We start from the raw sequence: 15,190 nt of genomic DNA on the forward strand, positions 1-15,190 counted from the left end.
TGGGGCGGCGGCTGTTTCCTGTCTAGGGCAAAAGGCGTGGCTGAGGATGAGAACAAAACGCCTGCTCAGCAGGACCGACCATGTTCTATCAGAAACAGGTTTTTTTTTTTAGGTTTACTTATGTTGTTCTGCGCTTAGTTAGTATTAGTGTGTGTTTTTGTTTCCCCCTTTTGTGTGTAAATGGTTTGGCCAAACCACTATAAACCTACCCTCCTGTGTCTTTGTAATTAGTTTAGTTTGTGAGTTAAGTTGTGTCCACTTTGTTTGTTTAAGTTTCTGGAAGTTACTTTTTGTAGAGTTATATTTAGTTGACCTCTTTTATGGGCCCGCTAATTATGTTTTTGAATTTTGCCTTTTGAACTTTTTTAAGGGTTAAAATAAAGAAAACCAATTTTGAAGATATTTTTTCCTGTACCTTCTATGCCTTGGCTGCTTGGTCCCTCACGGTGACATGTTATAAAAATATTAATAAGAACAAATGTGGAGTTTGGCAAAACAATTAATTTAACTTCTTACGTTCAGATATCCTCTTAGATGTTAATCCTAAAGTGCTCCTGAGCCTGCACCTCTTCAACTTGCCTGTTTTATTAGACCGGGCATATTCACAGCTGACGTCCTCTCTCCATCATTGTCAATGTTTGTCGTGCTGATAACTAAAGAAGTTATTGACAACTTTTTCAAGCTACATCTTCTTTGCATGATACTGGCCAAATATCGATAGCATCGATACCAACACTATTATCAGTATCTAACTGACACTAACGCAATTGTATTGATACTTTGTTTCTGTTCTCAAATTCTAGTATGTATCCAATTGAACTGTATTAAATACATTTTATTATAATTTTTATTTAAAAAATACACCTCAAATTTGCACATTGAAAATTTTCTGAACCTTTTTCTGTTGACTGTCACGTTGATTCATTATAACCTATAGCACTTTTAAATGGTAAATGGAAGGTTCTTATATAGCGCTTTTCTACTCTGAGCATTCAAAGCGCTGTTAACAGCTAATTCTTTCACCCAATCACACCCATTCACCCATTTTTCTAAACTGTTAAGTGCTCCCTATCTAACATTCATACACATTCACACTGGAGGCATTGGAGAGCAACATCGGGTTAATATTCTTCCAAAGGATATCTGGAATGCAGACTGTAGCAGACTGGGATCGAAACTTCCAGTTAGTAGCTGACCTGCTCTACCACCTGAGCTACAGCCACCCCTAAACCTTTAACCGTTTTAAACAACAGATGCTGACAAGTCCTTTAAAGAGAAGCACATTTACATTCCAGGTCTCCAAAAAAATATTGTACAATGTAATCACACCACTGTCTTTTGGTGGTCATTAAAATGTGTTCAGAATTTGGCAAATGCAAGATGATTCAGCTCACAAATCACATTGCTCTGCCCAAAATAAGATCCATTATAGGTTAAAAGTATCAGTACATACTGCCCTTAATTTACTTGGTGTTTGTTGTAACTTTATGCAGTGTTGTACCAACTGCTGGTTTAACGTGGGTTGCGGTCAAAGTCAACTTTAGATCAAGCACAGAGGACTGAGACGAGGCTATGGTGGAGGTCAGGTCTTTTACCCAGCTCCCTTTCAATCACATACAATACCACAGTACCACCTACTGGTGGAAGGTAGTAATAGCTGCTGCTTATTGCAATATACCACATCCCTCTTTTCCGAGATAAAGATACTACCTCTTAACTCCAATATTTTGTAACATAAATGCACCTTTTAAATCGTAGGAACATTAACAATATTATATTCTTGAGACATTAAGTAAGATTGCCTTAGATTGCCTATCACTTGAACAATGCAAATACATATCAGTGCAGTGTTTTGAAACAGATGAACACATGACAAATTGGATGAGACATGTCAAAATGAACATATGAAACATGACATATTTTCTCTCTTTTCCAACAAGACAGTTATCTAACTTGTACAGAACAACTCAGGTACAGGGTAGAGTGACTTTAAGTTTCCCAATCACTTAGTCTCTATACCTGGCAGGGCGTATTATTGCTCGGCCACTGCGTGTGTAGCATGTGGGTGTATTGTCCATACTTGCAGGACGAGAGTGTTGTGGGGTGTCACTTGCTGGTGGCACAACTGGCTCTTGGGCGTGAACAGACAGTTCATCTGGGTCCATGGATGTGTCCTTAAACAGACTTGGGTGTATTTTCCTCAGATGTCTCCTGTTCCTCCTGAGCACCTCACCCTCTGGTGTTTGCACAGTGTAGGAGCGTGGTTCCTCTTGCCGATGAGCTACAACAGCTGGCTCCCAACCGCGCCGTGTTTGCATGTACACAGTATCGCCTGAGGTCAAAACAGGCAGTGGTCTTGCATGCTGATCAAAGTGGTATTTCCGCTTTGACTGCAGTCCACGCACTTTATCGTGAATGTTCTGTGGGGTTGACTGTCTCAACACAGCACTGGCGCATGGCAGCGTGCTGCGGAGAACCCTTCCCATCAACATTTGTGCAGGTGACACATTCAGTCCTGTGACTGGAGTGTTCCTCAGAGATAACAGCACTAGATGTGGATCTGTTCCAGTTCGTATTGCTTTTTTAAGTGCATGTTTAACAGTCTTTATGGCTCGCTCCGCCATTCCATTTGAAGAAGGAAAACCGGGACTGGAAAAAGTTAGCTTTATCTCCCAAGATGCTGCAAACGATCTCATCTCATAGCTGGCAAATGGAACATGATCGCTCACTATCTCTTTGGGAATCCCGTGTCTTGCAAAGACTGATTTCATCTTCTGAATCACAGAGTGTGCCGTTTTGTCAGGTAAGTTAAGAACTTCTGGGTATTTGGATAAATAGTCAACTAACAAAAGATATGGCTGACCGTTCAGTTCGAAGATGTCTGCTCCGATTTTCATCCATGGCAGCTCTGGAATCTGATGTGGAATAAGCGGCTCAGCCTGGTTCTTTGGCTGCATTTGCTGGCATTGTTCACACTTTTCAAGCATAGTCTCTATATCGTGTAACATGCCAGGCCAGTACAGTACTCTTCTTGCTCTGGCTTTTGTGCACTGTACACCTTGGTGAGCGAAATGCAACTTCTCCAGGATCACTTGTCTGAAGCTTTGGGGTATTACAATCTTGTCCCCTATCATAATAATGTCATCGTGGATACTGATATTGTGTCTCATAGGCCAGTAGCTGTGGAGTGTTCTGTCTAAACTCTTCCTTTTAGCTGGCCATCCGTTGAAGTGTCTTCCACGCACAGCTTGTAGCACGCTGTCTGCTGCAACTGCCGTTCTCAGGTCACTCAGTGTTTTCTCACTCAATGCTGCTGTGGCCTCCAGAGCATACACAACTCTTTCATCATTTGTGTTTTCACTCACATTTTCATTGTCACTGGTGGTTGTGGCACGTGAAAGTGCATCGGCTATGAACATGTCTCTGCCGGGGGTGTATGTGACGGTGAGATCATATCTCTGTAGTTGCAGCAGCATTCCTTGTAACCTTGCTGGTGCCTTGCATAGCGGCTTACGCATTATCGCCTCCAGGGGTTTATGATCAGACTGCACGGTCACTGGTCTTCCATAGACATACTGGTGGAATCGTTTAGTGGCAAACACAATGGCTAGCAACTCTTTTTCTATTTGTGCATACCTTTTTTCTGTGTCTGTGAGTGCTCGTGACGCATAGCACACAGGTTGCCCTTCTTGTAATAGGCATGCACCCAGCCCATCTTTTGAAGAATCGGCCTGCAATGTTAATGGTTTCTTGTGGTCATAAAATCTCAACACTGGTGCTTGTGTGAGCGTCGCCTTGAGCATCTGTAACGCTGCTGTGTGGTGTGGCTGCCACTGCCATGCTGTGTCCTTTTTGAGTAGCTGTCTTAAAGGTGCTGTGAGTGATGCTTCATTTTGAATGTACTGTGCCAAAAACTTCGTCATTCCCAGCAGACGCTGAAGGCTTTGTTTGTCTTCTGGAGTCGGCATGTCGACAATAGCTTTGATCTTTGAAACATCTGCTTTCTGCCCTGCTGCTGTGATAATATGGCCCATGTATTTCACTGTGTCAACTTTGAACTGAATTTTGTCCTTGTTAAACTTCACGTTAGCTGCTCTTGCTTTCTCCATGACCTTCTGCAGGATTTCATCGTGTTCGTGCTCTGATGTAGCTGCAATTATCATATCATCTGCAATGATAAATACACCAGGAATGTTGCCAAAAGTCTCACAATTCTTTTGTTGAAAAACCTCGCTGGCGGATTTGATCCCGAATGGGAGCCGGAGGAAGCGATACCGGCCCCAAGGTGTGTTAAAGGTACAAAGCTTTGATGACGGCTCGTCCAGCTTGATCTGCCAGTATCCATCTTTTTCATCCAATATGGTGAAGATGGATTTTCCTGCTAGCTTGCTGCGAACGTCCTCGTGTGTGGGGATGGAGTAGTGCTGGCGTTTAACTGCTTGGTTCAGATCACAAGGGTCCAAACACACCCTTAGTGTTCCGTTCTTCTTCTGTGTGGCGACAAGACTGTTGACCCAATCTGTAGGCTCATTGACAGGTGTTATGACATCTCTGTTTTGTAAGTCCTGTAGCGTCTTCTTCAGCGGGTCCATTATGGAGAGAGGCACGTTCCTGCATGCATGAATCACAGGTGTTGCGTTTGGGTCAGTGTGTATGTGGTGAACTCCAGGGAACTCACCTAAACCTGTGAACACATCAGCATACATCTCCACAAGCTCTTCCCTGGTAGAAGGTGGTTTGGCTAGTCTCGTTTTAGTGGATGTTATGGCAAGGGTCTCAACTCGTTTCACCAGATGCAGCTCTTCACAAGCTTGTCCACCTAGGATCGGTTTATCTGCATGGCCTGATACAAGAAAGTCAAACACAGCCTTGTGCTTCCGTGCTTCACACTCAAGAGACACCACACCATCTGCACGTATGCAGGCTCCACCAAAAGCTATGAATACAGTCTTTGTGGGCTGTAACCGAGGCATCCCTGGTAACTTGTTGTAAACTGATCTGGGGAGCACATTTGCGTCCGCACCTGTGTCTAGCTTGAAGGTGACTGATACGTCTCCGATTGTTACACTTTCATGTCAACTTTCAGTTTTGTGCTTGTCACTGCACACCACGCCAATGTACAGTGAATCCCCATCAGTCTCAATGTTATTAATAGTTTTTGTTTTCTTGTAGTTTCTACTTTTCTCTGCACTTGCTCTACATACTTTTGAGAAGTGGTTATTTTTGCCACACTTTCCCCCATAGGCTGGACACTGTCGGAGCGCGTGTTTGTTGCCGCATTTGTAACAAACCATTTGCTTGTCGTTGCTCGTTTTGTTTTTACTGTGTCCTGATTTAATGTGTCCTGTTATTTTTCTTAATGCGTCCACTGACGTATCTTGGGCTGCAGTTGTTGACTGCATAGCCTGAATCTGTGACTTGGCTACTTCTGCTGATCTGCATATTTCTATCGTTTTGCGCAGTGTGAGGTCGTTGTCACGAAGTAATCTCTCTTTTAGTCTTGTGTCATTTATGCTGAACACCAATTTGTCCCTGATCATGTCGTCCTCATTGACCCCAAACTCACAACTTTTACTTTTCTGACGGAGTTCTGTGATATATCTGTCCACTGTTACACCTGTTGACATTGGGTATGACCAGAACTTATGGCGCTCAAAAACAACGTTCTTTTGTGGACTACAGTAGTCCTTAAACGCTTTCAGAATGTCCTCCATTGCTAGCGCGTCTCCGGCCGGGGTTACAGTGAGTATGTTGTACACTTCAAGCGCCTCCTCGCCGATAGTGTGGAGAAGAATGGCTGTTTTAACCTTTTCATCTTTCTCCAGCGCACCCGTAGCAGTCATATATAGTCTGAATCTTTGTTCCCACCTGCGCCAGGTCTCAGATAAATTGCCGGTGAGCAGTAGCGGCGATGGTGGCCTGAATTGCTCCATGCCGTTAGCAACGTCTACTGTTAGCTAATCTACGGCTAGCTTACTCACGTCGCGGTCCCCGTTCACACGGTCTCGCCAACTTCTGACACCATGTTGTAACTTTATGCAGCGTTGTACCAACTGCTGGTTTAACGTGGGTTGCGGTCAAAGTCAACTTTAGATCAAGCACAGAGGACTGAGACGAGGCTATGGTGTAGTGATGGGTCGTTCGCGAACGAAATGGCTCTTAGAGCCGGGTCTTTGACGTGAACGACGCGAGCCGGCTCCTTATCGCGAGCCGTCACGTGGGTTTTTTTTTTTTTCTTTCTCTCCCCCCCTCTTGCACTTTTTTTCCGCTTCACTTCGCACCTGAGCCTTGTGCTTTATGCTGGGCAGAGGGGGGAGGGGCGGTAGTTACACTCAGTAGCACAGGAACAGAGCCAGAGGGAGAGAGAGAGAAAGAGAGCCAGGGACAACAACGTCACATTAGAAAGGTATAGTAATCATCCACAACTATTTTCGGTTGCAGATGATAAAGGATTCAGAAAGTTTATTCATGCAGGCCCATATGACAGAGAATATGCATCTTCTTTTTGTTTTCATATTATAATTTATATTTCATTGTGTTGTGGTTTGCAGTGTTTTGTGTTGTTTTCACTTTAAATTTGTAAAAGGAAAAAGCTGAAAATTTAAATAGTTAAAAGTTGAAATGTGAATAGTTGATTTTTGTATTATATGATTTATTTATTACATTTTATGTTGAGTGAAAAAATAAAAGTATATTTACAGTGGCCCCTACAGACAAAGCACATACAAACTTCAAATCACGTACGAACTCTGAAGCACGTACAAACTCCAAAACACGTAAAAACACGTACAAACTCCAAAACACGTAAAAACTCCAAAACACGTACAAAAAACTCAGAAGCACATAAAAACTCAAAACACGTACAAAAGATAACAGAAGTGCTCCAGGATGCTGGGCGCAGTGTTGAGCTTTTGTTACCTAGTGGCTACACAAGCCAGCAAGTACCAACGACCGGATTTGGTGTGTGGTAGTAACAGGTAAATGAACTTTTTTTTTTTAATTATTTGAATATATATGAGTGCCTGTGTATAAATACACAAACAATACACACATGCTTTCAATTGTGTAATTTAAGTGATCTAGTAGCTCTGATTTGGAAGTTCAGTTCATGCTAGAAATGTGTTTTGGAGTTTGTACGTGTTTTGTCTCTAGGGGCCACCGCATATATTTATATATAAACATATACAAATAAAACCACTTTTTTTTACGTTAGTAATTCCTTTTGTGCATAATTTTATATTATTGTTAATAATAAATTAATTAAAGCAACAAAACAACTTGAAGAGCCGGTTCGGAGCCGAAAGAGCCGGCTCTTTTTAGTGAGCCGAACCGAAAGAGCCGGATCTCTAAAAAGAGCCGGAAATCCCATCACTACTATGGTGGAGGTCAGGTCTTTTACCCAGCTCCCTTTCAATCACATACAATACCACAGTACCACCTACTGGTGGGAGGTAGTAATAGCTGCTGCTTATTGCAATATACCACAGTGTTAAAGCCCTGTTGTTTTTTTGTTGTTTTTTTTACAATACAATTGCAACTTGTCAGCACAAGCTTGACTGCTACCACTTGCTGATGTCTCCACACCCATTCAATCCAGGTTCAGTGGTGCTCAGGAGTGATAAGATGGGACAGTTTTTGACCATATATCGCAAAGCTCTGTCCTCCACTCTACTGTCAGACCTGCGGTTTATCCACAATGCGCAAGCGAAAACCACCAGAGAAAAGCTGCTTAAAAGGGAGATGGACACACCCTCAAAACAAATAAGCTCAGTTTTCAGCGACATCCAACTACGACCACATGGCAGCAATGTAAAGGATGGATCCACATGTTAATTGACGGGAGGAGATTTACGATAGCGCTGTCTGAGAAGAAAGGAAAGAGATCGCTTTACTTTAAGGTCAACGGTAAGACAGTCAAATGTCAGTGAAAGGTTAAAAAGCATAAGAAAATTAATGAAGGCTTTTCAGATGGATTTAGACAAAACCAAAGAGTATTTTCAATATCTAAGGAGAATGAGTGTACAATTTTCAGATACTATTCATCTGTAGACATTTTTATACCTTTTTTAAAGACTCATCATGCCAAGATATGCCTGTGAAATGGTGGGATTGTTGGGATTTCTTTTAAGGTTCAGCTAGAGAAACTGGAGCAAATTATGTGTCACCGTTGAGTCATTGTTAACTGGTTTTCTGTGCATTCACACAAAAGATCCAAACTAGTCCAACTAGTCTAGTGTTACATTATATTTACATTTACATTTGATGTACTGTGCTCACACACGCACACACACACACACACACACACAGATAATTATCATTGCTGTCACTGTTGAGTCGTCGTTAACTGGTTTTCTGTGCATTCATACGAGAAATCGTTACTGGTTTTTCTTGCACCAGTCTGCGGATTACGTGTGTGTGTGTGTGTGTGTGTGTGTGTGTGTGAAGGAAGTGGCATGGAGAAGAGAACCATGTGATTGAGCAACGTATCTTTTAAAGTAAGAGCATGTTATTTCTGTCAGGTGCAGTATACTTATTCCTGCTATGTCGGCTAGATAAGTTTTACTCTTGGTGTTAAGGCTGCGGGGAAATAACACTGTAATTGCCTGAGTACGTTAAATGCATTTCTGTTTGCTATAAGATCTCTGTGGTATATACTTGTTTAACACATTCTTCTGATGACTACAAATCCTGAAGTATGAAACAAATATGTCTGTTAAAAGAGATGCCATCGCTTACCAGTTTAACTGAAGGACTAAAAAGTTGTCCTGCAGGTTGGATGCATCAGATAACTTAAAAGAAATGCCAGAGCGCAAAACATCCCAGACAGGAGATAATCACTTTTACTTTCAATTTCAAAGCCAGTAAAAGGTAGTTCCTGTTTTAGATTCCAGATTTTAATATTTTCACAACTGCTTTTAACTGTTATGCTGGTTCTTTGGTGAGATGAAGTTGACTGACAACCTACCTGTAACTGGGAAACCATTGACATTTTGTGATCCCAAATTAAAAATTTAGTTAGCCTTTTTTACTTTCATTTGTGATGATGATGGTGAATATTAATATTATCATGATCATTATTATTATGTCTCATGTTATCATTTATATTTATTAAGTGTTTATCAACTTATGACAAACAATGTTAAATAATATCTAGGACCAAGGTCAAACCGAACCTTTGCGATTGTTTTAAAGTTCTTCTTCTCTTTTGTTTCATTTGATCGTTAACTCTAGTTTTCTTGCTTTTTAGCTTGTATTTAAATGGTTATTTGAAATTAAATGAACTACATTAATATATAAGCAGACTACCATTGCTAATCCAGCTTAACATGGTGATAATTTAATAACCTAAAGGTAAAAAATGCAAAAGTTTAGTTTTACAGAGAAATTGATTTTGGAAACAGCAGGCAGGGGAAATTATTCAATTTCCAGCAACTCTATGGCCACAAACATAAAGCGTAACCTACCTTATTACATTAACTTGACCAAATGTTTTCTGAACTCTTTGCTCATGTGGCTTGCATAAATAAAAACAGGAAATGTGTACAGTTTAAAGATATTCTGTTCTACTCAGTTAAATGTTATTTATGTATTTACTGTATATAGCACTTAGATATGGAGGACCACAAGAGTCACACGCATCAAAATACAGAATTGTGTGCTTAAATAATGAATTGAAAGATAAAATACGCAATTTAAATTCATTTATGAATTCATTTATTTAATCAAACATTATTAAAGTAAATTATTATTTGATAATTTAATTTAAATAAAAACACTACTTTAAAATCAATATTTCAAAATGAATTATTAATCCATTAATAAATAATCAAAAATGAATTTCACAAAAAAAAATAATGAAAGTGTCAATAAAAATTTCACAAACATTTTTGAATTCCAAACTAAAAAACTGATTCTATAAATCTTTTTTAAAACACAAAAAAAGAGAAATAAGTAAGTAGATTCAAAAATCAAAGATTTATTTTTGACATTGTTAGGAATAAAATGATTAAACAAAGCTGTTTTTTAAATGATTTTTTGCATACACATTGCTATGTGCTCATGAAAGAGTTGGCACTCCATGCAATAGGGGTCAAAAACTTTGATTTAGCACTACGACTGAATTGAATTATTGTGATTGACATGTAGAAGTGCAGAAGGTTTTGTAAACATGCTAACATATCATAACTGGTTAAAATCAGGATGATATTTTCTGGGCCAAGGGAGTCCAAACAGAATGTCCCGAACTTGGAATATAAGTAGAAAATAGCAGGCTTAGAATTGCTAGATAATATTAATAATCAAGGCTAGGTGAGGGAGGTGTTTTATCCTGGAGGAGACGATCTAGAGGGAGACGCCAGGACCGTCACATCACTTCTCAGAAGAAAGATAGAAAGTCATAACAATACTTGTTTTTGTCGTAGTATGTATCACCCACTCTGAGAAGCATCCTTTTTGCGAAGCAGATTGCTGATTTCACATCGAGGTCCAGCGCTTTAACTTGTAATTTCAACTGCTGAAGCAAATTAAATCTTTTAAACAACAGACGTTCTCCTGTACTTCCTTAAGAAAAAAAATCAACACAGCAAAGGGGTGGCTGTGAAAATGGCAATTCCACTCCTTATATGAAAATCCATTTCCCTTTCCTGTTAGCTCACGGATTAGCTATTATATTAACAAATTGTTCGTTTTTTGGATTAACTGGGATAGCTAACGCATTAACTATTGGATTAGCTATCTCATTTCCAAAATCCCAAAGCAATGCAAATTATCCATGCCGTGCAATTTAAGGATTGGTTGGGCAGACAAAGGCTGGCTGCCTGGATTTTCATATATTGCTGTTTTTGCTCATAGCTTTGCACTGCTAAGAAGTGTGTGTGCTTGCCCAAAGGCCATTCAGCCTCAGGATTTACACTCTGCTCGACATGGATATGTAAAGAATGACGGGACCTTGCAGTGAAATAGAGAGCTGAACCTCTGAGTGTGCGCCTCTGGACTCAGCCTGACCACCTCTTAACAGGTAACCTAAGACCTCTCATCCAAGAAGGTTCTTCAGTTCTGAGAGCCAAGGTGACACAAGGTTAAAGGTCGCCTACAAGTTCTGCAAAGATGAAAGGCACAAGTTGTCAAAGCTCCCAAGCTTCTCAGAAAAGTCACTAGACCACAAATGAACATTTGTGAAGGACAACAAACTGTACTACAGGTGCTTAAAGGTGGGCCACAAGTTTGCCTAAGTTTCCTGTTTTACTTTGAAGTCAGTGTTTCAGGTTATTGTATCATGTTTTAAATTTAAAGTTTTATATTGGTTCTTGTCTGGAGGTGGACGTGGTGGACATGGTGACCATGCTGGTCTCTCCGGCTCGCTGAGCTCCTGCTCAGGCAGCGCGGACTCCTCCAGCTCACTGAGCTCCTCTGTGGGCGGGGCGGGCTCCTCCGGCTCGCTGAGCTCCTCCGCCCGCGGTGCGAGCTCCTCCAGCTCACTGAGCTCCTGCTCAGGCAGCGCGGACTCCTCCAGCTCACTGAGCTCCTCCGTGGGCGGGGCGGGCTCCTCCGGCTCACTGAGGTCCTGCTCGGGCGGCGCGAGCTCCTCTGGCTTGCTGAGCTCCTCTGGCTTGCTGAGCTCCTCTGGCTTGCTGAGCTCCTCCAGCTCAGGCTGAGCAGGTCTGGGTAGCACCGTAGCAGAAGGTGGTGGAGCAAAGAGTGGTGTGGAGACCTCTGACTGAGGCGATGCCAGCTGCACTAATGGCTGGTTTACAGAAGCCACTGCGACACCACCGTCCACTGTAAACAAAGAAACAGATGGTGTGAGAAATGAAAAAGTGTCCCCATTACTCACCACTGCCGGCAGTAGAGCTGTCTGGGGATCCGACTGTGGTGAGAGGCGCTGGTGGCGTGAACGTCGTTTCCATGTAGACGACTGGGCCGGCGTGTCAGGCTGTGATTCTACTGGCTGTCTGGGCCGGTGAGCAGCCTAATTCGGAGAGTGGAGGTGGAGGGTTGAGAGCAGGAAGTCCATGAAGTCCCAACCATGGGTTGAGACAGTCAACCAGCCAGGGAAATTTAAAAAACGTCTCCTGCAGCTGCCTCTCCACGGCGAGACGTGACGCAAGACTTCCCCGGGCTTCTCCCACCACAAATCACATAGTTTGTAAACTTTGTTCATTACCTCCCTCCTGAGCCTCTCCTCAGAGTCTGCTGCGACCATGTTTGGCTGGATCATTCTGTCACAGTTGACGCTGGCCAACCATGGGGATGTGAGGAAGGAGGACCCAGGTGGGGAGCTCTGAATACCAACAGTGCGATTATTTACAGTGAAATGGAAAATAACAATAAATCCTCAGTGCTTTCCCAGATGTATTCACTAAGCACGTGGTCGATTGTGTCCAACTTCCTGATGTACTCATGGATGTTCGTTGTCTCATCCTGGACAGTGATTCTGACTCTCACTAATCCTTGGCCTCCTTCCTTTTCGCTTAGGATACAGTTTCAGGGTGCTGGATTTGCATGGTCAGGAGATTCCTTGTCTTGATGTCAATGATCTGTTATCTAATGGGTTATCTGATGTTGATTTCCTGATTCTTCTTCTTTCCATCTAGCTGACTAGGAACTTGCCTCACCCTCTGCAGGTATTTGGAGGCTGTGGCTTACAGAATGTCTTCAGTTTGGTCTTCCGTAACCAGTTTAGCTCAAGGAATAAAACGTGCCCCGAAGATTTGATGTATCAGAAACCTTAAAAGGAATGCCATAGATAACTATGAGAATAGAAAAAAGGATTTGCTCTGCCAATGAAAGATCCCAGGTAGGAAATAATCTCTTTTTCTCTTGATTAAGTTAGGAAAGGTACAAAACAAGCTACAAAACACAGTTGTTGTGCAAAGCAGTTATTACGCAATGTATGCCTGTAGTATAATGAAGTTACATGAATTTTACCTAACAGAATGTTTCATTTAAAAACAACGGCTTTTGCTTTATTTTGCCTAAAACTATTCAATTTAAAGTTTTATGTGGGTTCTTGTTCTGAACTTTAGACGTAAGAAGTTTCACAGGCCTAGACTTAAATTTCTTTTTGAAATATTCCATATATCATGTTTTTTCACTACTATCCTCATGTCATCTCTTGGTTCCAGGTTCAGTAACAGATGCACTGATCAGCATAACTCCATGAAAGGAAATTGTCTACATATCATAAAACATTAATCATTACTAGGGCTGCACGATAAATCGAAAATTTATTGTCATCGCGATATCAGCCTGCGCGATGGGCCCATCGCAAAAGACGGCGTAAACTGCGATAATTGGGTACCTTAAAATGTTTACACACGTGCTGTAAAGAATTTACCAATCAAAGAAATCCATTTACACATTTGACCAGTCGAATAGAGCCCTTCACGGCATTAACCAATCAAATGGATTAGAGGCCCGCCTCCTACGCAGGTCGGGCGCGAACAACGCTGCAGCAACGAGTCAGAGTTGTAATGGCTGAGAGCGAGACGCGTGACGAGAATGCTACTGAACTCGTGGCTAAAAAAAAAAAAAAAATAGTACCTCACTTATTTGTAGGTACTTTGGATTTGATAAAGACGACGTTCTCCAAACACAGGTACTCTGCAAAACTTGCCGAACACTCGTGGCAACCACCAGAGGAAACACGACTAATCTCCACCATCATCTTCAATACAACCACAGAGAACTGTTTGAAGAGTTCCAGAAAGATAGGGCTAGCCAAACAAAGGTTGCTAATGTTAAGACAAAGAGCGCAGCAGTCCAACAGCCGTCTCTGTATCAGAGTTTTTCAAGTGGAATTCCTTATGAGAAAACGTCGAAGCGGTACAAAGAAATAACAGAGGCCATTACACATTTTTTGGCTAAAGACATGATGCCTATAAATACAGTTAGCAGAGAGGGCTTCACCAGTCTGATACATAAAGTGGACCAGAGATACCGCATCCCCTCACGAAACTACTTTTCACATGTCGCCATTCCACAAATGTATGAAACATGCTGCAAGACCGTCATGTTTGAACTGAGCCAAGCTGAAAACTACGCAAGCACTACAGACCTATGGTCAAGTCGTACAACGGAACCATATACGAGTTTCACAGTGCACTTCCTCACCGAAGACTTTGAACTGAAAACACGGTGTCTAGAGACTGTGTATTTTCCAGACTCCCACACTAGTGAAAATATAGCCCATGTATTACGTGAGGTGTTAGCCAGCTGGGATCTTAAAGAAGATCGACAAGTGTGCATCACCACAGACAACGGTGCCAATGTTGTGAGAGCCACGGAGCTAAACAACTGGGTCAGACTTCAGTGTTTTGGACACAGGCTGCACCTTGCAATCGGTAAGTTTTATTCAAGGCAGATCTTTTTAGCAATGAAAATGTGCTATACATTATTATCAAATTGATATTGATAAGGATAATGTTACCTTTTTAGACAACTTTAGTTATAAATTTCAATTAGTTTTTTTAAAAAAAAAAAAAAAGGTTTTAAACATGACAGTTTTTTTGTTTCCTCTTATTTCTCCAGAAAATTCTATCAAAGATGATGCCCGCATTGCCCGAGCCATTGGACTTTGCAAAAAGTTAGTTGGACATTTTTGCCACAGCTGGAAAGCAAAGATGGCTCTGAAAAAAGCACAGCAGAAGCTCAACCTCCCAGAGCACACACTGATCACAGAATGCCCAACCAGGTGGGGTTCCAGGCAGAAGATGATTCAGCGGGCCATTTCTGATGTCATCTCAGCAGACAAGAAATCAAGACACTTGATTCCTACTTGGCAGGATCTTGAGGTACTGGAGTCTGTCAACCAGGCATTACACCCCCTGCAACACTTTACAGATGCCCTGTCTGGTGAGAGCTACGTTAGTGTTTCATATGTAAAACCAGTCCTTCATCTGATGAAGACGTCGGTGCTTGCAGAGAAGGAAGAAGACAGTGATTTGACAAAATCAATTAAGAAGAAAATCCTCGAGTACCTGATTACTAAATATGAAAATCCAGCTACCCAGGAACTTATGGACATGGCGTGCTTCATGGATCCCAGATTTAAAGTCAGCTACACCAGCACTGATCGAGTCTCAGACATCAAGACCAGAGTGATGTCAGAAATGGAAGCAGTGGCACAGAAGGTATTCATGCATGCTTATATATAAAACCTTTCAATTCATATTTAGTCCAAAATGTTTAC

The 15,190-nt window shown here is 41.7% G+C and overlaps 1 protein-coding gene across 5 annotated transcripts in view; it reads left to right on the top strand.

The window, feature by feature from the left end:
- The first annotated feature begins 7,410 nt into the window (after nucleotides 1-7,410).
- LOC120733413 (beta-1,3-galactosyl-O-glycosyl-glycoprotein beta-1,6-N-acetylglucosaminyltransferase-like) overlaps nucleotides 7,411-15,190 on the top strand; it is a 43,314-nt gene continuing 35,534 nt past the window's right edge. Inside the window, exons 1-4 of one of the 5 annotated variants that reach the window (XM_040031583.1) lie at nucleotides 7,411-7,905; nucleotides 12,594-12,796; nucleotides 13,125-14,342; nucleotides 14,530-15,131. In XM_040031583.1, coding sequence (XP_039887517.1) covers nucleotides 13,871-14,342; nucleotides 14,530-15,131 — 1,074 coding nt within the window. In that variant the 5' untranslated portion in view covers nucleotides 7,411-7,905; nucleotides 12,594-12,796; nucleotides 13,125-13,870. Of the gene's footprint in view, nucleotides 7,906-9,960; nucleotides 12,797-13,124; nucleotides 15,132-15,190 lie in introns of those variants that run through there. The other 4 variants (XM_040031585.1, XM_040031584.1, XM_040031591.1 and 1 more) reach the window with 4 other exon arrangements.

This window comes from Simochromis diagramma, unplaced genomic scaffold, assembly GCF_900408965.1.
Source record: "Simochromis diagramma unplaced genomic scaffold, fSimDia1.1 OVJJ01000284.1, whole genome shotgun sequence".
Taxonomy (NCBI): domain Eukaryota; kingdom Metazoa; phylum Chordata; class Actinopteri; order Cichliformes; family Cichlidae; genus Simochromis; species Simochromis diagramma.